Raw genomic sequence first — 21,669 nt, forward strand, 5'->3', positions numbered from 1 at the left:
GTGTGTGTGTGTGTGTGTGTATGTGTGTGTGTGTGTCTATCACCAGGGAAGAGCTAGAACGGGCGGTATCATAGAATAGGGTAGTAGATAGATCAGCTAGAGTGATATGTACGATAACTCGCAGCAAGTCTTCCCAATGGGAAATACAAAGTCCCTCCGTCTAGAACAAACGCGAAATTGAACCAAGCAAGGTTCGTTGCTTCTAGTCTTCCATATACGTGTAGTACTAATACTACCGCAACTGCTTCTACTACTAGTGAGTGTGATGAGATGAAAGCGACGGGGTTCATCGAGATTCATTAATGCGGACTGCTGGATTCGGGATAGGCCGCGGGATACTTTCAGATTACTACCCTGGGATATAAGAGAAGAGAAGAGAGTGCTCCCTAGTAACATAGTATCTACAAACGTACTCGTACATATTATGTACGGAAAGGCGTTTGACTGAACCGAGGAAGGGGGGAAAACGGCTTAGCCGTCCGATCTGCAATTGCAGACTAAGGACAGAGGGGGGCGGGGGAAAACAAACATCACGGAGGATGATGTGATGGCTTCGTCCACGTTGCATGCAAAGTCAAAGGTAATCAACACGAGTGAGGCAGGTCGATCAAGTTGGTGTACTCCGTAGGTATACTCAGATCCGGTATAATCTGCTCCGTACAAATGACTGAGATACCCAAAGAGGAACGTCAAAGAGAATCCTTTCCCTTCTTGCAGCACAGCGCTTCTGTTGGATGCAGCATCGTCAGTGTAACCGGAGCAGAGACACGCAACGGTATGGCATGGCACTAAACGGCGAACCGCCACAGTGGCATCCTCCCGCGATGCCCGTGATGGGCTCTCAGTTGTACAAAGCACAAGGTACCGCCGCACACACAAAGAAGAAGAGCAACGGGAAGAAGGAAAAAGGGAAGAGGGCGCTTTGATCAAATCTTGGAAACACAGTGCGGCCGCTTGAGAGAAGCATGAAATTAGAGTATCCGCACGGCATTTCGGACAAGGACGTTGGCTTCGCCCTTTCAGCACGACAGTTGCGCGTCTTTCCGTCAGTTTCGGCACAAGAACATAGACGAGGCACGTCATGTTCCCTCGCGAAGAAATTGATGTGGTTTCATCGCCATGACGGCCTGTTCCGAGGCTCTGTGAATCAGGGCTGGGCGCTCTCACCTGTTACTGTTACTCATACTGGAGCAGTATGAAAGGGGGGGTTTGGGGGGCTCATCAAACAGCCTTCTGCTCAGCTGGAATGGCCCCCCCATCTCCGGCATCTCCTGCTTTGAGCGAGGCGGCTGCCGTTAATTACTCGCAGGCGGCTTCCACCGTATGCAAGTTACTGTCCTCCGTACCTGGCCCGGGACCAAGCCAAAAAGGCGAGTCGAACGATGTCCCCCCAGGCCGGGGGTCGAGGATGAGCTGCGGATCGGCTAGTGCAGAGCAAAACGTCTTGGTGCTAGGCCGGGCCAAAGCTGCGAGTAGAAGGTGGGCTCGGAGCAGGGAAGCGGGTCGAGATGCAGGCATCGTAAATTGCGTCCTTGGCCGGGCCTGGGCTAGGCGGCATTGGGGGTAGGACTGGGATTGGGATTTGGGATTGTGGTCTGTGAGGGCGGAATGAGAGGCAGGATGAAGAAGAGGGCAAAGAGGCGATGGAGGCGGTGGCGCGAATCAGAGGGAGGCATCGTGGGTTTCTGCCTTGTGGGAGAGGAGCGCATCAGCGAAGGAGCATGTTGCACAACAAGACCACCACAAGACTTGACGTGGGAGACATACAGACCTGCACGGTAACTTGTGCTCCTGCCAGCCAGCAATATTACTCGCAACCGGCCCCCGTATCATTCATGGCTAATCTGCTCTCAGGGGGGGCGAGCTGCAGGGCCACGGCCAGTGGCGTCAACCTGCCTCTGATAGCAACCGCGATATCGAGACGTGAGAGCCGGCGGAGCTGTTGGTCGGGCTGATTGCTCGACGATGGACTGTCACTGGTTGGCTGGCTGCAGATCGGGCGAGCAACAGAGAGAGGCAGACGACGACGCGGAAAGCTGCATCTCAGAATGCACGATGGAAGCAAGATTTCATCAATCTGCCCGTGCCCAAATCCGAATGACACACAGACCCTCGGACGCACCCATTCCCATTTTCTTCGTGTCCGGGCTAGCGACGGTTCCTTGCAAGGTTGTTCTGCACCGTCAGGCGAACCCTGGCTCCTGTCGTCTCTCTCTCCGTCTTCTTCTGCTTCTCTCGAAGAAACAAGGCCAGCCAACCCGCACATGCATCTTCGAGGGTCAGAACCCCACCCCGTCTCCTTGCCCCTGATAATCAATGCTACCTTGATTACGAGCAGGCTAAAGACAGAGCGAGAGAGACAAGAGTCGGAGAATCTGCATCTCGGGAAGGGCCTCGCCTAGGCAACACAGTGGCATTTCGCGGTCCGGCGCCACTGTGGCCTGGATGGACAGATGGAGTAGTCCGTCTGTCGTCTCGGTCGACCAACTGCGTAGAATCGCGGGCTCATTTGCGCCTAGTGCTGGCATGCTGCAGCTCGGCAGCTTGTGCGCGTCACGGTAAGCGGTAGAGAGGCATCAGCAGCATCGGCGTGGGATTTCGGAGGGAAGAGAGTGAGGAGAGAGAGAGGGGAACGCCTTGTCGGTCAGCATGCCTGTCTGACCGCCACCTACAGGTATCGAATCGTCCAGCTGAATCGACTCGCTGGCCGTGTTTGATCAATGATGCCTGGACGCGCGATGATACACCTGGAATTCCTGTATCTCGTGCGGATGCAACCGCCAGGGCTGCTATTTCGAGGTGTAGAAACGAGCCTCCCGGACTCCATACAGCCGGCCGCCAAACACAGCTGCTCTGCACCCTGGGTCATTTCCCGGATACCAGAACGGCGGGCCACGGCACGCTTAGAAATGGAATAGAAGTAGAAAGAGAGGCTCCCGGGGGCAGCGAGCGAGAGTGAATCAGCGAAGAGTGGATGAAATGAATCCGAGGCAAGTTGAGGCGCATCTTGTCATGGCGCTGGTGCCAGTTGCTCCGTCAATTTGAGCCGTACTCTCGAGGTACTCGCGCTTGCATTGGTACTTGTGCGGGTGCTGCATCGCGGGGGGGCATAGACCGGCAAACAGGTACATGCAAAGGCTCATCTGGCCGCTGCAGGTACGAGGCCGGTACTCGTCAACGTCTCGACGGGACCTGATCTTGCCGGTTCCCCTTGCAGCACAGCACAGCGCAGGCGCGGCCAACTGGCAGGACGGGATGCGCTGGAGACGCATCATTCAGACGCCCGCATCCATGCAACTGACGCCGTGACGCAAGGCCAAGTCAGTCAGCGCCTTTATCTGTCTGTCTGTCTGTCTGTCTGTCTTTGATTCAACAGATTGCGAACATCAGTAGTCTACAGGTCTAGCTCCCGACATCTTGGGCGTCACATCTCGCAGTCGAATCGCCAGATTGATATCAGCTGCTCTAGCAGCTCTAGCGGGCCACTGGACGCCTTTAGCACGGCGCCCCGGCCCTAGAAGCGCAGCTGCAGCTGCAGGTGTCCAATCGCCGCAGGCTCAACTGCGCTCGCGCTCAGGGCCTCTGCGCTGGAGCCCACCGTCAATTTCCCGCAAATCCGCCCCAGGCACCCCAGCCGGGCTAGAGCGCTGGCCCGCCCACTGCCCACTGCCCACTGGCCCTAACCAGCCCGGGCCATTGAGCCCCCCTGGAGCGCCTGCTGGGGTGCCGGGATAGGAGCTAACGACCGCTCCAATGCACTGTAGCCTCTCCAGGTCGCTGCCGCCCAGCCCAAGAAGGCACGGTACCTGCCCGGCCGTACTTGGTCCCTCCAGCTCTTGGTTCCCTTCCAACCGTTCCATTTCCCCCCCAATCCAACCAAGCCAGCGCAATTCTCTCCTTCTCCTCTCCCTCCGCTCTCCACAGTCCCAACCGTCGTCAATTCGACTCGCCTCGATCTCGACTCTCCCCGACGACGAACCCGCCAAACCCGCCGCCAAACCTCCTTCGCCCGCCTCCCATCTCGATCCTCTTCACCCGCCCGCCGTCGATTCGCCATGAATTCGCAGCCCAACGATGTGTCGCCCGAGGCGATGCAGGCGCGCATCCAGCAGGCGCGTCGCGAGGCCGAGACGCTCAAGGACAGGATCAAGCGAAAGAAGGACGAGCTGGCCGACACCACCCGTATGTTGCTTTTCCGCTTCTCTCCGTTTCTCCCGACGAGACTCTGCGTCTCTCCTGGCCTCTCAATCGACGCGGCGCCACGGCCTGCGATGATTCTGTTGCCCGCCAGTCTTGTCAAAGAAGGGGAATGAAACGACAGTTTAAAAAATTAGAAAACGTTCTGGCGATGCTAACCCGGTCGTCTTCGTCCTCGCCCTCTAGTCCGTGCTGTCGCTCAGCAGGCTCACGAGCCCATCCCCAAGAACCAGCTCATGCGGGCGAAGCGGACGTTGAAGGGCCATCTGGCCAAGATCTACGCTATGCACTGGTCTACAGATCGTCGACACCTTGTTTCGGCCTCGCAGGATGGAAAGCTCATCATCTGGGATGCTTACACCACTAACAAAGTTCACGCCATCCCGCTGCGGTCATCATGGGTCATGACGTGCGCCTACGCCCCGAGCGGCAACTTCGTCGCTTGCGGTGGTCTTGATAATATCTGTTCCATCTACAACCTGAACCAGCAGCGCGACGGCCCAACGCGAGTAGCTAGGGAGCTGTCCGGCCACGCCGGCTATTTGTCCTGCTGTCGATTCATCAACGACCGAAGCATCCTCACCTCGTCCGGTGACATGACCTGCATGAAGTGGGACATTGAGACGGGCCAGAAGGTCACCGAGTTCGCCGACCACCTTGGCGACGTCATGAGCATCAGCCTCAACCCGACCAACCAGAACACCTTCATTTCTGGTGCCTGCGACGCCTTCGCCAAGCTCTGGGACATCCGTGCCGGCAAGGCCGTCCAGACCTTTGCCGGCCACGAATCCGACATCAACGCCATTCAATTCTTCCCCGATGGCCACTCTTTCGTCACGGGTTCCGACGATGCCACTTGCCGACTGTTTGATATTCGCGCCGATCGCGAACTTAACCTCTATGGAGTGCGTAGAATCAGCTCTTTTTTTTTTCTTTGTGGAGAGAGGGGGGGCGCTACCTACGAATTGACTTGCTAACTTGATGATGATGTAGTCTGAATCCATTCTTTGCGGCATCACCTCCGTTGCCACGTCCGTGTCCGGACGCCTGCTCTTCGCCGGTTATGACGACTTTGAGTGCAAGGTAAGCTCTTCTCAACTCGTGCCTCCCTTTGATCTACAATACTAACCCGCGCATCAGGTCTGGGATATCACACGAGGCGAAAAGGTCGGCTCACTGGTAGGCCACGAAAACCGTGTGAGCTGCTTGGGTGTGAGCAACGACGGAATCAGCCTGTGCACAGGTTCATGGGACTCTCTGGTACGTTGAACAAGGCTGCAGCTCTCCTCGAACTCGACACGGCTAACCTCCTTCGCAGCTCAAGGTCTGGGCTTATTAGAGTGCCTACGGCTGAGATACAGATGGACTTGTTGTCGCGTTTGCCGACTCGAGTCTTAACCCCCGCGAACCTTTCTTCACCATCCGCATTCAAACGATCATATTACCCGCCAATTCGGACCCCCGACTACGCATATCTGGCTTGCGAATACTGGCGTACGCAGGACGAAGTGACGAAACGTGCCCTACTTTAAACCGAATCCTTTTTTTCTTTACATCTTATCTATTTTTGGCCGATGCATGAGCCTCTGCCCAGGTCTCGCGGAGACATACTCCGATTCTTTCGGCGACAGTCGGGAAAGGAAACCGGCCGACTTGATACCTTTTGTTTCCCCTTTCCCTCTCTCCTTATCTTCTGATTTCCTTATTATTTATTTTTTGTTCCCTCCCGCCTGATCCCCCCAAAAATTCTTTGCACATTAGTTTTTCGCGTTTTCTGATAAGCTCTGGGTAGTTGGCGACGGGCCGGGTGTTGTATTACTCGATGGTTATTTCTATGTCTTCGACTGCCTCTGTATGCGTTCCAGCTCGTCTGCGGTCCTTTTGCCGCCGGCGAGCTGGGTAGCTCAGTGATTTTTAGAAGGGCGCGCATACTACAGAGCCATGAGAAAAAAAAAATTCTGGAGAGCAAGGGGAGGAGTGGGGTTTTTTTTTTTCGTTTTGTTGGAAGGAAATCAGGTGGAGAGGGGAGGATGCTTTCTGTGGTTTGGTAGGGACGGGGTGGGATGTGGGTGACTTATAACAAAGGAGCAGATTCCAAAGCTTCCAGATAATACAGTACGATGATTCAACAAGACACACACAGCGCCACGCTTTTTCCTTTCTTCTGCCAGGACGACGTTCAAGGGGGTACGGAAGCAACAAGTGGGGGTGATGGAAGAGGGGGGGAGGAGGTCGGTGAGCGGATGATGTTGAGCGGTTGGGAGGGTGGAATACAGCGATACCATGGGGAGGATTCGTTTTTGGTTTCTTTTATTCATTTGCATTTGCTCGGCTGAGATATATCTGTTTAGTGTTACTATGCTTTTGCTAATATGTTTATTTCTGAATGAGATGTTCTTTTGCTGTGTGGTACTTGTTGGATGAGGGATAGATAAACAGTTTGATATTTGAATAGAGTTTCGCCTCTTTTGCCTTGAGGTGATTCATCATAGTGCTGAATGGTAACAATGGTTCTTGTTGAGTTTCGGTGTTTATTGTTTACGCTGAGTTTGAATTGAAAATGGAGTTTGGAGTGGAAGGAAACATAATATGGTAAAGTACCTAGTAGCAAGTGGTATGTTGTCAAAACCATTCATTCTCCGTATCGTGGTTTTCCTCCTGGGACTGAAGATGCAGACATGATTGGCATAAGGCCGCGTTTCTGCATGCAGTAGATTGTCGAGAACATGCAAAAACAGCTCGTTACCGAGTTATCATGAGAATGGCATAGCCTAGTATAAGAAGCATAATGGACCACAAGACTGAGATGTGTAAAGAGTCATCCTCGATAGATCAAGCTTCCCGGAAAAGGGGACTTACTGGAAGAAGCCCCTTCCTCGTATAAAGTAATGATGAGATTCTTGACATGGTGAGAGGACTTGCTTGTTCAGGCAACGAAACCTTACAAATGAAACCTTTGTATACCCCGTGATATGGTGTCTGCCTTTATGAACATTGAAGTGCTGAAAGAAGAGTGCTTCGAGCTGTTGGTGGATTGCCATGTAAGTAGGTAGGTGGTATAGCGTGGCCAGCTCCATGGAGCCATCTGAACATTGAAGGCGTCAAACGCACCGACAGTAAGGAAACGCTGTATGATTCCCAGAAACATGTAAAAGATGGGGAGAAACAGGTTCAAACACTAATTGATGAATGGCTTTTTTCGTCTGCCTCCTAGAGAAATGACGGGACCTCCCCCTTGGGATGGGGCTTGTAGGTTGTTTTTCGATGGGAATCGTCGAGAAGTTTTTCTCAGGTTGATGCGCTTATGTTTTGCATTTTGGCGGTTTCTTGGATGTACTGTAGTACGTGCTATTTTGACTGAGGACGTGACGGCATTTGGGGATATTTTATCCTGGGTTAAGAGGAGGTCTGCATAGTACATGTAGGTAGGCGAAGTAAACGAGCTCGGCTAGAAGGTCACAGTAGAGTACCTTACCGGGGTATAGTGCGGCCTTGCAACTCTAGTAGCCATCACTAAATTTGCTCCTATAAAAATCTATTTACTTACACTATGCTTACAGCCAGCACTAAGTTTACAGGCTGGTCTAAACTTGCAGAGGGATAATACAGCTTTCTAATTAGCTGATTTAGAAAAAGAAGAGATACCTAGTAATACTAGGAAAAAGCTACTGCATTACTTATATTTATTCTACCTGCTTACTTATATGCCTACCTTATAGAGTATATATGCTACCTTTATAATTTTCACCTTATCTAAGCCACAGCAGCCTATCTAGCAGCTAATCTAGCCAATCTAGCAGCTAATCTAGCTAATCCAGCAGCTAATCCAGCAGCTAATCTAACTAATAGCAGCAGCGCTAATAGCGTATATATATGCATGCATGTATAATGCAGTAAAACCTATAAAGTAGTATGAAAATTAGTATTATAATATAGCCAGATGTAAGGCATTAATTAACCTTATAATATATGCAGCTTAGATAATAAAGATAATAAAAATAAAGAAGATAGAGATAGAAGAAAAAATGTAAAGATAAGGCCTGCTAGTGCCTAAGGCTTTAAGAAGAGGCAAGCAAGAAGTAAGAGAGAAGGCAAAAGCAACATAAGCTTAGCAAAGGGCATATATCTTGCTACAGATTTTATTATAAAAGCTATATTAGCTCTGCAAGCTTAGCGACCTCTGCAAGTTTAGAGCTCTCTGCAAGCCTAACGTGGTCTTGCAAGTCTTGTGGCATTATGGGTTTTCCTAGTAAGGTATTTATAGTAGTGAGCAGCGGATGACGATGGCAAGACAAGACCATACTAAGCTCATATGGAGAAATCAGAAAAGAGGTCTGTAATGTTTATAGAGCCGTAGCATGGATTCAGCACATATAGCTTCAGGGTACCCAGATATGCAGGTAGAGTTTCAGTGTGATTAACCGTGGGCTTGGCTCCGCGGCACCTCACATCCGGTTCCGCAGCACCTCGATACACTGTATTGACTGTGCGATAAAGTACTCTTTACAGCGTAAAAACTCCTACATATACTATACCTGTAAGACTTCCCTTTACATAGCAGCAATATCGCATAGCTGTACGTAGGATTGCAACTTTACTGTAGTGGTTAGAACACTACACTGCTATAAGAGCAGCTCTACTATAGTAGCTAGAACACCATACTGCTGTAAAAGCAGCTCTACTATAGTGGCTGGAATACTACTAGATACTGCTGTAAGAGCAGCTCTACTGTAGTGGCTGGAATACTACTAGACACTGCTGCAGAAGCAGCTTTACTGTAGTAGCTGGGATGCTGCATGCATAGCTATAGGATTGCAGCCCCTTATAGCAGCTATGTTAGTGCTGTAATAACACCTTGACTTTTATAGCTACTAGGTGTGGTATGTTAACTACCTCTATCTCTTTGAGTGCGCGAAGGGACCACTCAGGTATCTTTAAAGGATTAAACTAATGAGGTTAATTGTTTGAGCCAGAACTTTAATCTTTACGTTAGATGTATGGGAACTAAAGTATTATTATGATAGGATTTACGTGGAGATACTTCGGTAATGGTCTGATAGTCTGCCTAGTGCAAGTACGTGAAGGTAGATGCGATTATCTCGATAATATGGAGAAAGTGACCTGGGTGGTCCTTTCGCGCACTTAAAGGGATAGCAGAGTTGCGATCTTGCAGTAGTAAAGTCAGGTAGAGACCTGCTTATACAGTAAGTGCGATAAGCTAAAGTACTGTGGGAAGTGTGCCTTATCTTGTACCTCATATATAAAAATGTACCTTTTGAGGTGCTGCCGATATGGATGTGAGGTGCCGCGGAGCCAGACCCTTAACCATCCAGGCAACACCTCAGATCAATCGTTGCCCACGCAACGCCTCTCAGCTTCATGCATCCCATCTAAGCACGATGAAGAGCCTCCTCATTGTTGAACCTCCGCTCCAACACCCAGAGAGCGAAAGACTAGGAGGATATAAATAATGCGGGCTGCAGCCCCGTTTCATCGGGACGCCGCATGCATGGCGTATAGGTAAGGTACATGTACACACGGAGTGTTCGCAATGATAGAATCGGGACTCGTCGATAAGGTTGCATCAAGACGCCCGCCTCCAGGCTCTAGCGGAGCCGAAGAAGGGGGGGGGGGGGTGTCTCTTTCTTGTAACAACTGTAGAAGATCTCGCTGAGGGACGCGCAGCCTCGCCGAGCCTCGACGTTGTTGGATCTTTGAGAATGGCGCCTGCAGAGGCGTGCGTCACGGGCATCGAGATGAGCATGTCGTTTGAGGGCAGTCACAGCAGATGATAAAGCACGAAGCACTGTCTAGTTAGAGATATTCATAGTCGTAGCTGATCTCACTGTAAGCGACTCCGGCTGTCTGATGCAAGCAACAGTCCAAGGTAAAATCACATCATCAATCGAAATCCGCATTGGCTGCGCCACATCCCATTTTCTCATCTGAATCAACCAGAGACAGGACTAGACTAGACCAGACTAGACTAGGGGTCTGATATTAAACAGGCCTCGGATCTGCACGAGAAAGATGAAACGGATCCTGAAACAACAAGGGCATGAACTGGGCCTTGCCTGATCAAGGCTAGCGCGCATGGGCAGCAATACGACGACATGGAGGCATGAGATGCTTCTCGACGGCCAGCTCAGCTCATCTCATTCATGGTGTACTCGCATCTGGCCTGGGAATGCCGACGGTGGGCTGTATTTCGTTTCCACGTCGCAGCACGCCGTGCTTTGTAATCTCGAGGCTCAAGGTTATGGCCTCGGCAGTGATATTGATGGCGGCAGTCGAGATGAATGGATGGCTGGACACGGCTCGCAAACGCGAGTACGAGCCGTCTCTTTGTCAACTGCCGTTTGCTCTCTCATTTGCAGCCACGACACGAATTTCATGCATCAGCGCCCATCCAAAGCATCACGGCAGACCGTAGCAAAGCGTCCTCATCCCATCAGCTTCAGGGCCTTCGGAAATGAAGCAGTCATCAAGAGACGCAGGTGCCAACAAAGTGCATGTAAGCCGACGTTCGCCATGGTCGACCACGTCAGCCAAACCGCCCAGCTACAGCCAGGGGTCTTCTCTCTATCTCTCTTTGTTCTCTCACCGTATCAGCATTCCTCCGACGTAGGGCTGCTCGGCAGTGCTTGAAACATACCGCCTGTCTGAGCCCACAATGCGTATTCCTCGCCAGCCCAACCAACGCGAAACAGGTCATCATGCGCATGAAGAGGCTGCAACCGCGATCACACTCAGCCGCCCGGTCAGACGAGGTTGTCCACTTGATTTTCTTCGACACATCCCTGTTTGCCCAAGAATAGCATGGCACATCACGTAGGAGATTAGATATCCATGCAAGAGGAGGAGGTTAGATAGGATGCGGGGATTGTGCGAATCCTACCAAACATTCCTGAGCTTCCCAACATTCCATCTCGTCTGGCCAGGTCATCCCGCGCTTGGGCTTCTAGAAGGCGCAGAATCAGCAAGGAAGCTGTCATCTAGTCCGTATGATGCTGCCTGTGCCTGTTGTCAAAAACAGGGTTACTCATCTCGGTCTCTCCATGTGTAGAGGCCAAGAAGGCGATCCGTGAAATGGACTGGTTTCAATGCGAGGCTCAGCCGTCAGTCGTTCGTTTTCTTGGCGCCGGTGGTTCGACGAGGAGCCACATGCCACCCCGGCTGTGGGCGACGATGTGATGATGGGGAGTGTGACGTTGGGCGCCGTTCATCTTTCCTTCTAGCAGCGTTCTGGCAGGATTCTGGCATGGCCGCATTGACAAACCACTCGTGCTCGTACAAGAGGTGCAAGGATGATCCCGGGCTGGGAGTGTCGACGCATGAATAGACCTTCAGCCTCGTCGAGCCGGTGCTTGTAGTAGTGGTGATATTGGGAGTAAAGCTCGGTGTACTCCGTAGAGCTGTCGTATGGAGCGCTAATGCGTAGCCTCGGCGGCCCTGATGATGCCATCTTGGTGTTCTTCAGCATGGCTTGATGTTGCTGCAGACAGACCATTTACAGCAACTTACAGGCATCGCCTTGGTCTTGTTAGGGCTCGACAGCCGCTAACATGCTTCATGCGCCTGCGCCACAAGCCCCGCGCCACTATCCTCTTTGGCCGTGGTCTCCCGTACCTCATCCCTGCCCCAAGCCCACCACAACGCCAAACCTCGCCAATCACAAGCCCGGCTCACGCTTCTTCCCTTTGCAACCCGCTCCAGGCTCGGCACTGCGACCGCTGGACCTCGTGCGAAAGCCCTGCCCTCTGGTCTTCCCCCCCCTGTCGGTTGGCAGATGGACCGCGATCTGCCTGCTGAAACCGCTTGTCGCATCAAGAAAAGGGGGGCGTGCGTTTCTGGTCAGGGGCCCCGTTTTGTTGGCTGCTCGACCGTCTCTCGCTCTCGCCGACGATTCCATCTCTTGCAACTTCTACCCAAATAGCCGCCCTCACTTGCTGCCTGATCCGAGCGCCCTGTTGAGCAAATCAAGAGTCGCAATCGACGCTGTTCTGTCTCAGCCCCTTGCCCGCCTGCTCCGCTTCTTCGAGAAACGCGTTGCCCGACAGCCAGTCGACGCTTCCCCACGCCCCCTCCCACACGTCTCTGTCTTCGGCTCACTCGACAACTTCGAACGGCCGCTGGTTCGAGCTTGCAACCGCGACTGCTACATACACCCTCATCAACCATCTATATAACGAGCCTCAGCCGCTTCAGCCTTTCAAGATGCCGACTGAAGCTCAAGACGAATTCGACAGACTTGTCGCCAGCAACACTCATCGCGAGACCCTTCACCCCGAGGATCGTGACGACGCCGACTCGCAGCACGGATCCGACCTCTCTGAAGAGGAACAATACCGCAACCAGAAAATCGAAGAAGCCATGCGGATGCCCACTGCCGCCAGCGAGCTCAAGCTCCCTCCGGCGTCGTTTGACAGCGGCCGCTCCACCGGTGTCAAGGGCGTCATTGCCGATGCCCGAAGCTATGAATCCGCCCGCAGGACGAAATGGAGAAGCCGCGCCATGTCCGTTCGCAAGAGCGTCTTTGGCGCCCCGCGCTCGAATGCCGATAAGAGCGAGAGCGAGAGCGAAGAAGCCATCTTCAGTGGCGGCGACGACGACGAAGAGGAGTTCCTGAGCCAGTGGAGAGAGGCCCGGAGACAGGAGCTCGAGAAGGAGGCCGGCCAATCCATTCGCACCAGAAGGACAAGCCCTAGCACGCGGATATATGGCCGCCTGGACGAGGTGGATGCCCTGGGCTACCTGGACGCCATTGAGAAGGTGAACAGAGAAACTACCGTTGCCGTCTTTGTCTACGACCACGAGGTGAGTCACACGTTTCCTTATTTTTTCCTTTCCCCCTTCACTTCCATGATGGTATTCTAACGTCGTCCAGAGCGAGGTCTCCTCGGCAATCGAGTCAGTGCTGCTGCCCCTGGTCAAGACGAACCCGTCGGTTCACTTCGTCAAGGTCCACTACGAGGACATTGAGTTCGACAATGCTGCCGTGCCTGCCATTCTAGCCTACCGAAACCAGGGAGATCTGTTCGCCAACCTCACCGGCATTATCGAGATGATGCCGGATGATGAGCACTTTGGCGCCGAGTCGCTGGAAAAGGTCCTCAAGAAGCACGGCGTGCTGTGAGGCCGGACTTGCACAATAATTTGCACATCTTTAAACCTTTCTGCGTCATCGCGCGTTATCTTTCTCATCTCTTCATTTTGTACGCCATTATTAATCAGACGGCTCGCTTCGGCTACGACGTATTCGGATAGCATCATCGTTTTGGAAAAAGTCGCCTCTATCTGCTTTTTTGCTCAGCCTCCTGGCCGAACCCCGGCCGCCGGGCCTCTTCTCCGTGTCACAACATCTACGCGAAGATACCCCACTTCGAATTTATCTCTGCTTGGCTGCCGGGGTCATGGACTTGGGTTGGTTTTTACCCCTGGGCGGTTGGTAGGGGCTGCCGTTCCCAACGCTGGACCGGACCCCTGCCCCGGCGAGGGCTCCGTCTATTTCCGCCTTTTTCTCTTTTCTTTGTTTTGTTCTGCTTTGAATATGTCTTTCCGGCTTCGGCCAACATGGAGTTTGAGGGAGACCGGGGGACACGGGAAAAAAATCCATTATAGACGGGGAACGGCACGGGTATCATGTCGGAATGTCGGAACGATTCTTGCTTTTTCTTTGTTTTGTACCACATGCTACTGCAGGCTGCAGCGGGTTATGCATGGGGACTGGTGGTTACGACTGGTTGGGACGGGGTACAGTAGATAGGGCTGGTTACGGTATATGCCGAAGCGACATCGGCCCGTATGAAATCAGAATTGCATATTCATTTCAAACAAGGCAGTGTACTGAAGCCGTGACTCTATGATTTCGGACGCTCAACATGAAGCATGCTTATTCAGTTATTCCGCATCAGTCACGGCTAGGTAAGCCCTCACCGTTGTCTAGATAGGTAGAGGTGTCAACTGAAGCTTCTGATAGAGAATGAGAATCGCGAGCTACTTCACATGAAGCTGGGTGCGACGCCGAGGACGGAGAAGAGCACAGTTCGAGGCAGGATGTCGAAGCACTTGGAGGCTTTTGAGTGGCTTTTGATTAGGTACTAGCTTGAGGGAGCAATTCAACAGGTGGGCTAAGCGGGCTTGAGGGAACTTGCTTTTGGGAGTAGTAGTAGTAGTAGCTCAGCAAGAGACGTTGAGTACGGCTCCTTGGGGTTAGACGCCTAGCCAGCCCCTTTACGAACCATTCGAACAGAGCTGCGACACGTTTTGAGGAACAAAAAAGAGACGGTAAAAGAAAAGAATTAGAAAAAAGGAAATAAAGAACAACGGGCTGCAGCAGCAGTTTGTTTTGTGGACTCCCCGCATCGAAGGGATCGAGAAAGGAGTAAGAAAAAAGATAAAAAAGGGGCCCCCGCAGGCCGCGGATGGAGACGCAACGATTTGGGAAGCTTCGGGACGGCGGGAAGGGAAGAGGGGAGGGTCCACAGTGGGAGGGGGGGAGAGATGCACTGACGTGTTGTTGAAGGGATTGAAGCGAGCACATGTCAGATTTAGGAGGAGGGTGAGCTTTATTTGGTGCGTGTTTGATGCTGCTGACGTTGGTCTTGATGTTGGTCTTGATGGGATGCTGGGATGGGATGAGATGGTGATGAAGTTGATGGATTTGTCGTCGGTTGTAAACAGAAACGTATTCAATATGACTTGCCGCGAGATTGAAAGCTTGATATTCACGACGCTCCGAGCTATTCAGTTTTCAAGTACATGTTCTACGTTACACATCATCACGACGGACCCCTCACTTGGAGTACAACTAATACTGCACATTCGCCCTACGCAGGACACACCTACCTTACCTGCAAGCCTTCACCACCAACCAGGGGACGCGTGTGTATTATCGCCGCTGGGACCTTGCATGCCTGGGTCGTTGCGGTGCCTGGCCCTGCCTACCTATGTCAACTCGCTCCTCTCTCCATCGCAGAAGTTCATTGCGAGATTCACAGGATAGGCACCTCCTTGAAGAGACTCGAGTTACTGCTAGCTAAGCCAAGCTGGAGAGGAACTACAGGCACCTGCGTTTAGCTGAGCCGAAACCATGAAAAGCCACCCAGTACTTATCAGGCGCAGGCTCCACCATGCCTTCATGTTGTCAGTGTGTGTGCATTGCATTGTAGCCTCGTCTGACATGGATTGCTTTGCCTCGTTTGATTTGACTCTGCTCAGGCTGTTGGCGCATCTTCTTTCCCTTGGCCCTCAATCTTGACGTGAGACAGCCTCCTCTCGCTCCGTCCGCCTGTCAACCTGTCAAGCCGTCAATCACTGGGCCTACCTACTGGACTAGTAGTAGCTCCGTCCCGTCTTCTCTCCATCTTACACCCAAGACAAGTCTCAACTCGGACAATTGCCTCGCCTGCTGGGTCACGCGCAGAAGCTCCCTGCCTGCCCCCCGCCATCCCATTAGCCCAACCGCCAACCCCACCAGCGATCCGTAGGTGCCAGATAGCGCCCTCGCCCGCTGAACCTACAGCGCCATCAGGCAGCCTCGGGTTCCCGCAGGCATCAACTCAGCCGCTCACTTCGTGCCTCGTCCAGCTTCACGCGCGGCTTGCCTCGCCTCTATTCTCTGTTCCTTTTGATTGCCACAGGCTCTTCTTGAGGGCCGATCCTCTTCCTCATATTCTGCTCTATGCTCTCTTCCGGCCCCTCGCGAGCCCTCTTCCTGTTCATCTGCCGCGGTTAGTCGTTTCCTTGTTGCAGGTTGCCGGCCTCTGTGACCTCACCCTCCATTCATCCCCCCCCCCCAGCTCAGCCCCTCCCCGCCGCTCCTCCTTGCCCCCTCCAACATCAGACCTACCGCGCGCACGCATTTACAGCATCTCTGCCTCTGCCATCTTGCACCTACCACCGTCGCCGCTGAGAAACGAGCTGCCCGCGACCTGCTTGATTCATGGGCCCGTCGACGAGTCATCGCTTGGGTGCGTGAGATGGTCCTCGAACTGACCACAGTCACTTCGTGATGGAACAGAGTGAAACGTCACCACGCCCGCCTTGCCGTCGCGATACTTTGCTTGCCCGAGTGAGCAGTCCCGCGGCTTCGAACCAGACGCAAACGCAACCACAATCTTCACCACCTTCGCCGTCGTCGGCCAACGCAGAAACGCCCGCCGCAGCAGCTGCAGGACTCTCTGCCTCTGAGCCCACGCTCCGCTTCCCCAGGCCGCGCGTGAACAAGCAGCTGGCGAATTGGATATCGAGCAGCAACCCCAACATCATGGAGCTGGCTCCGAACCACGACGACAACGGCCTGAGCGAGTCAACCTACGAGCTCGTCTCGGGTCCCAACACCGACACCGAGGAGTCTCCGGATGACAACTACCCCGGCTCCATCAGCGAGTCCGTGGGCTCGCTCGACCGGGCAGATGATGTCCGGAGCTTGGACGGCACGGATGACTCGTACGAGACCGAGTCTGCCGTTGACGATGGCGCATCGTCTGACCGCGATGAAACCGAGGAAGAAGAGGACGACGAGGACTCGGTGCACGAAGACACCGTGCTGGCCGAGTCCCAGATAACAAACGAGGACAACAAGCTCGAGCCCTTCCCGGTCTTCGAGAACGATATCTACTCGCAGTCATCGCTCGAGTATACGCATCAGAGCCTGGGGACCCCGTCCTTCCCGACTCCCGACGCCAGCCGAGTCATCGAGCGGCCCGCCGATGATGAGAAGAAGAAATCGTGGAGCACCAAGGCGTCCGATGCTTTGGAGGCAACCAGGCTTCTATTCAAGGAGGCTGGGCTTGAGGCGACGTGGGAGTTTTTCCCCAGCTTCATGTTCGTCCTTGTCGCCCTGATAGGCCTCCACATCTTCCTTCCAGCATCCCCATCCTCTGGTGCGGACAAGCAAATGCCGCCCCCCATCACCGCGACAGTCACGACGACGTCCTATCTCACCTCTTCTTCTTCGTCATTACCGACTTCCAGCAGCAGCAGCCTTGTGCCTTCATCTACCAACGGCGTGGCCCTGATGCCCATTAGCGATGCCCAGTCAGTCGACTGGATTTTCGGCGCCAAGAGGCCGACCGTGTCATTCACTGCCGAAGCAAATAATGAGATTGTGATTCACATTCCCGAGAACATCAAGAAGACGTGGCTGACCAAGGACTGCCTGACGGTGACTACCAAGAGAGACGAGGTCCTTGTCGACACCACCGTATCGCCGGTGGACGAGGGCCTCCGCCTCAAGTTTGCCAAGAGAGATTCTCACGGCGTCATCAGCGTCGTCCTCGAAGCCAGCTGCCGCCCAAAGATTCACAAAGTGGTTAAGGTCCGCTTTGTCAAGGGCTTGATGGAGGGCGCTCTGGAGCGGACCAAGCATCTTGCCCACGATCTCTCGGGCCTCGTACCCGCGGCTGCTCAGGAGGCAGAGCGGTGCATCGAGAATGCAAAGCAGTCACTGGGCTCGGCATGCCAAAACGTCTGCCACACAGTCAGCGAGACCGTCTCCAAGACTTTTGGCGGTAAGCTGGCCAGCATCGCAGATGTGCGGCAGCACCTGGGAGACCTTGCCATGACGGCCAAGGCGCAGTTGGATGAGGCCGCCAGCAAGATTGACGTGAGCAAGATCGAGTCTCTGCTTAAGAAGGATCTGCCCTGGGTGAAGGACGCCCAGAACAAGCTGCAGCTCCAGCTCCTTGACGCCCAGCTGTCGGCCAAGCTCTGGTGGCTGCAGGCCTTTGGCAGCGCCGAGGAGCACGAAGAATATCTGCGCAAGGCCAAGTCCTATTCGGCCGACAAGCACGCCGCGGCCGCAGAGATGAAGCACGCCGAAAAGGACTCACCCGAGCTGTTGAAGTCTGCCTCACGGTTTTGGGCCAGACTTGTAAATCAAGCCGCACCATAAGGGTGTCTTGTCTTGGGGCCCTTTTGCCATTTTCCTTTACCCCTTTTCATTGTGCAACCATGGGAATCCGCGAGGATTTGGTACATGTTTTTTATGAACTTGAACGAACAGACACAGGTTGGAACGGCTGGATGGAGTTATGGATTTTCTTGATATTTTACCATCCTTCTTTTTTTTTTCCCCCTCCATGTGGCAGCTTTTAGGTTGTGACTGATGGCAAGGGGATGGCTTATATTGAATGGCAATGCAGAGAGGGGCAAATACATGTGCTACTTTATCTGACTAACTGCTGTGCTCGAGCATGTCGTGATATGGTAGGGGATACACAATGACACGAGCCTATGTACACGGGCAACATGAGCTTCTTGCTGTGGTGATGAGATGTCTGATGTTTAATAGCATGAGGCTATTTACATGGGCATCCACGAGCCTCCCGATGTTTGTCCAATCTTGGCAGATGTCCTGTAGCAGCCTACATACCTTAGCCTTGAACTGATACCTTACAATTGAAAGGCGTACTGAATTTACCTACCTTAGTACTTATCCCCGTCTCGGCATTCTGAAAGAAGTAGTAGTACTACCTACACATCTGTATGTCACTTGATCACCCTCCATCTCGCATCGAGGCAAGGTACTTTAGTTCATGCTCGTTAAATAGCTCACAGCCACGTGCCGGCGACTTCTTTTATGTTTCTCGGCCCTTGGAGTACCTCTCCCTGGATATGGCATGAACAGCGTTTGCCTTTGTTTAGCTGTGAAGTATGCTTGTTTGGCGAACCTTGAGATATGAGGCAAATGCTCAACAAATGATGTCGCCACCGGCGTGTGCCTGAACGACCTCGAAGCAACTTGCTGCGTCGTCTTTGGCTGTGCCTCTTTACAGAAATGAATGACAAGGGCCCCGCCACTTGTTGGGGTGGACAGAAATGGAGGGACAGAATGTGCAAATGCGCACCTAGATGAATAACACGGGCATCCGTGTAGGCGAGCATTCGGCATGGTTGGTGTGTAGTACATAGTTGTCCCTTTGTATGCTCATAATTGTGTATTTTCGCCCTTTTCTGTCCACCGCCTGCCAGGCTGAAAGGAGGGGCACGCCAGACACCCAAAAACCTTGGAGCTGCCGCTGGCTTGCACCAACCGCCGACTTGCTTTTTTGCTTTCCCTTCTTTTTTTCTCCGTTCCCCGCTACCCAAGGCAGACGACAACCGAACTCAAGTCAAAAAAGGCTCCGTTCTCTTCTCCTTTGCGACATTGCCGCATCGCCAGCGCTTCCTGTGTGCCCTTTAGGTGAGTCCCCGACGCTGTTGCCGTTCCCCTATAAAGTGCCGCGTTCGCCCACCAGGCGTGGACGGAGGGGAACAGGGAAACCCAGCATTGCTTCTCTGTCCTTCTGTGACCCCGCCACGCCACTACCGACCAAGAACCTGTGTGCCTGTTATTTTATTTTTTTTTCCCCTTCTCTCTCTTCCACTATTTCTCCGCGCGACAACAACAACCAACGACTGACTTCTTCTTTTCTACTTCACGGAAGCAAAATCCTTTTCTTCTCGTTCTTCTCTACCTATTATCAGATCCTACCGCTCTCTTCCCACAACGAAAGATGTCTTCCACCGACGCCACCGAGCCCAAGGTCGAGCAGACCAAGACTGAGGTACGAAGACGCCCTTGACGCAACCATCGACCGACCGTATCGACTTTTTGCGGGATATCTTCCAACTTTTCGGTCGTGTCGTTACTGGTAGCCGTGTATGGTTGTGCTGACCAGGATATGTGTGTGCGTGTGTGTAGGCTCCCGCTTCCGTGACTTCTTCGTCCGTCTTCTCCATGTTTGGCGGCGGCGAGAAGAAGGAGAAGAAGGAGGACGAGGACCGGGGTGACAACTCTGGCAGCGCAAAGGCCCAGCGCGAGGCCAAGGCCGACGAGGTGAGCTTCTTTTTTCCAGCACTCATATTGCGGCCATCCGCTGACATCTTTTGTGTGACTCAACAGGACGAGGCCCCCGAGAGCGAAGACGTCCACTTTGAGCCCGTCGTCAAGCTGACGGAAAAGGTCGAGGTCAAGACCAACGAGGAGTCGGAGGAGCAGCTCTTCAAGATGCGCGCCAAGCTGTTCAAGTTCGTCAAGGCGGCCAAGAAGGAGGGCGAGGAGGCGCCCGCCGCCGCCGGCGAGTGGAAGGAGCGCGGAACTGGCGACGTTAGGCTGCTCAAGCACAAGGAGACGGCAAAGGTGCGCCTGGTGATGCGACGGGAGAAGACGCTCAAGGTCTGCGCCAACCACTACAGTATGTGCTCCCTTGTTATGCTATGAGACGACAAGACTTTGGTCATGATGGAACCGAGTTACTGACAAAGAATGCGCGCAGTTGTCCCCGAGATTTCCCTGTCCGCCAATGTTGGCTCTGACCGAAGCTGGGTGTGGAACGCTGCCGCCGATGTCAGCGAGGGAGAGCCCGAGGCCGTCACCCTTGCTATTCGATTCGCCAACTCCGACAGTACGTCAAACCTTTGCTCTAGCCATGAAAGATTGCGTGTATACGCTAACACGATCGCCTACAGATGCCAACCAGTTCCGGGATGCTTTCCTGAAGGCGCAGGCCGACAGCGCCCACCTCTTCAAGAACTCCTCCGAGGACAAGGAGGAGGAGAAGAAGAAGGAGGAAGAGGAGAAGACTGCCGCTTAGACGACGACGGTTCGTTGCCTGACTGTCGACCGCGAACCAATCATTGCCGCTTCTCGAACCTAATAACCCGCAACACACACACCGCATCAGCCGTTGGCTAAGACACGGAGATGCCTGAACCTAACACCCCACGCCCCATCACATCACAACATGACAAGATACACAAGACGCACAAGACACGGCTCGCCATGGAGCTCTGTACTAGGCCGATGTAGCAGAGAACTGTCGACCTGGAGGACGGAGACTGGAGAGGCCCCCGGGGGAGTGAGCACCAAGTGGTGCATGCCCGAGGAGAGGACGAATAATGGCAATTGATTAGTACAGCACCCTGAAAGAATCAAAAGTTGAATTCAAAGAGCGCTCGTGATGTGTGATGTTTATATGGATTCTATAGGCAATATGGGAAAATGCAGTTTATGAAGCAAAAGTCAACGAAATGTCATACCTAAGGTACCTTACTTAGATCTGGATACGACCGCATTCACGAGAGAGATACTTGAGGTCCAAGTTGGTATCATTTTCTATTACGGCCTGGATGATGCGTCACGAATATGCAACAGAATCGTGCGCCATGAGGGTTTCTGGAAATGGTCGACTTGCTCGTCGTGGGTCCCACAAGCCTATCACCTGCTACCATATATCACGATCATGAGAGGCCAACAAGAATCATCAACGCCTTGTAATACGCCCACTTTCCCTTCTACAATGGCCTATGCCGTGACTAGAAACAGCTGTGGCGCGCGATGGTTGTCATCGGATATTTTGCAAGGGCTTGTATGTTGCGTCACAAGTATACAGCAGAACTCACGAATCAATCGGCGAGAAATGCAGAATATTTTTGAACACCCTAGCTCCAGGCTTTTGGTGATGTCGCCAGACGAGGCGCGCGGTA

General features: G+C 53.2%; 5 protein-coding genes across 5 annotated transcripts; 4 read left to right on the forward strand and 1 right to left on the reverse strand.

Annotated features, from left to right (window-relative positions):
- Positions 1–2,789: 2,789 nt before the first annotated feature.
- BBK36DRAFT_1142155 (hypothetical protein) lies at positions 2,790–3,272 on the reverse strand (the record flags this gene model as incomplete). The annotated part of the gene is made up of 2 exons (XM_024893503.1): positions 2,790–2,902; positions 3,053–3,272. 2 exons carry the CDS (start codon positions 3,270–3,272, stop codon positions 2,790–2,792), a joined length of 333 nt encoding a protein of 110 aa, XP_024748470.1.
- A 783-nt stretch (positions 3,273–4,055) lies between these two features.
- BBK36DRAFT_1121978 (heterotrimeric G protein, beta subunit) lies at positions 4,056–5,536 on the forward strand (the record flags this gene model as incomplete). The annotated part of the gene is made up of 5 exons (XM_024890891.1): positions 4,056–4,182; positions 4,384–5,102; positions 5,191–5,280; positions 5,338–5,457; positions 5,516–5,536. The coding sequence occupies 5 exons, from the start codon at positions 4,056–4,058 to the stop codon at positions 5,534–5,536; spliced, it is 1,077 nt and encodes a 358-aa protein (XP_024748471.1).
- A 6,878-nt stretch (positions 5,537–12,414) lies between these two features.
- On the forward strand, positions 12,415–13,333 carry BBK36DRAFT_1169916 (thioredoxin-like protein; the record flags this gene model as incomplete). Its single annotated transcript, XM_024895385.1, has 2 exons — positions 12,415–13,014; positions 13,085–13,333. The coding sequence occupies 2 exons, from the start codon at positions 12,415–12,417 to the stop codon at positions 13,331–13,333; spliced, it is 849 nt and encodes a 282-aa protein (XP_024748472.1).
- A 1,288-nt stretch (positions 13,334–14,621) lies between these two features.
- Positions 14,622–18,094, forward strand: BBK36DRAFT_1169917 (hypothetical protein; the record flags this gene model as incomplete). Its single annotated transcript, XM_024895386.1, has 11 exons — positions 14,622–14,683; positions 14,732–14,758; positions 15,035–15,117; positions 15,176–15,270; positions 15,418–15,458; positions 15,504–15,534; positions 15,576–15,682; positions 15,722–15,819; positions 15,852–15,915; positions 16,043–16,169; positions 16,220–18,094. The coding sequence occupies 11 exons, from the start codon at positions 14,622–14,624 to the stop codon at positions 18,092–18,094; spliced, it is 2,610 nt and encodes an 869-aa protein (XP_024748473.1).
- A 1,260-nt stretch (positions 18,095–19,354) lies between these two features.
- On the forward strand, positions 19,355–21,103 carry BBK36DRAFT_1135677 (hypothetical protein). The gene is made up of 7 exons (XM_024892726.1): positions 19,355–19,380; positions 19,696–19,748; positions 19,886–20,020; positions 20,087–20,378; positions 20,460–20,588; positions 20,653–20,777; positions 20,850–21,103. The coding sequence occupies exons 2-6, from the start codon at positions 19,698–19,700 to the stop codon at positions 20,775–20,777; spliced, it is 732 nt and encodes a 243-aa protein (XP_024748474.1). The 5' UTR covers positions 19,355–19,380; positions 19,696–19,697; the 3' UTR covers positions 20,850–21,103.
- The last annotated feature ends 566 nt before the right edge of the window (positions 21,104–21,669 follow it).

Source organism: Trichoderma citrinoviride, assembly GCF_003025115.1.
Source record: "Trichoderma citrinoviride strain TUCIM 6016 unplaced genomic scaffold BBK36scaffold_9, whole genome shotgun sequence".
In the NCBI taxonomy this organism is placed as follows: Eukaryota; Fungi; Ascomycota; class Sordariomycetes; order Hypocreales; family Hypocreaceae; genus Trichoderma; species Trichoderma citrinoviride.

What these genes read in the sequence shown, in the direction of transcription:
- BBK36DRAFT_1135677 (XM_024892726.1), top strand. Translation starts at nt 19,698, where the DNA reads ATGTCTTCCACCGACGCCACCGAGCCCAAGGTCGAGCAGACCAAGACT. An exon ending in TCGAGCAGACCAAGACTGAG is followed by an intron (nt 19,749 to 19,885) that starts GTACGAAGACGC and finishes GCGTGTGTGTAG; the next exon opens with GCTCCCGCTTCCGTGACTTC. An exon ending in TCGATTCGCCAACTCCGACA is followed by an intron (nt 20,589 to 20,652) that starts GTACGTCAAACC and finishes GATCGCCTACAG; the next exon opens with ATGCCAACCAGTTCCGGGAT.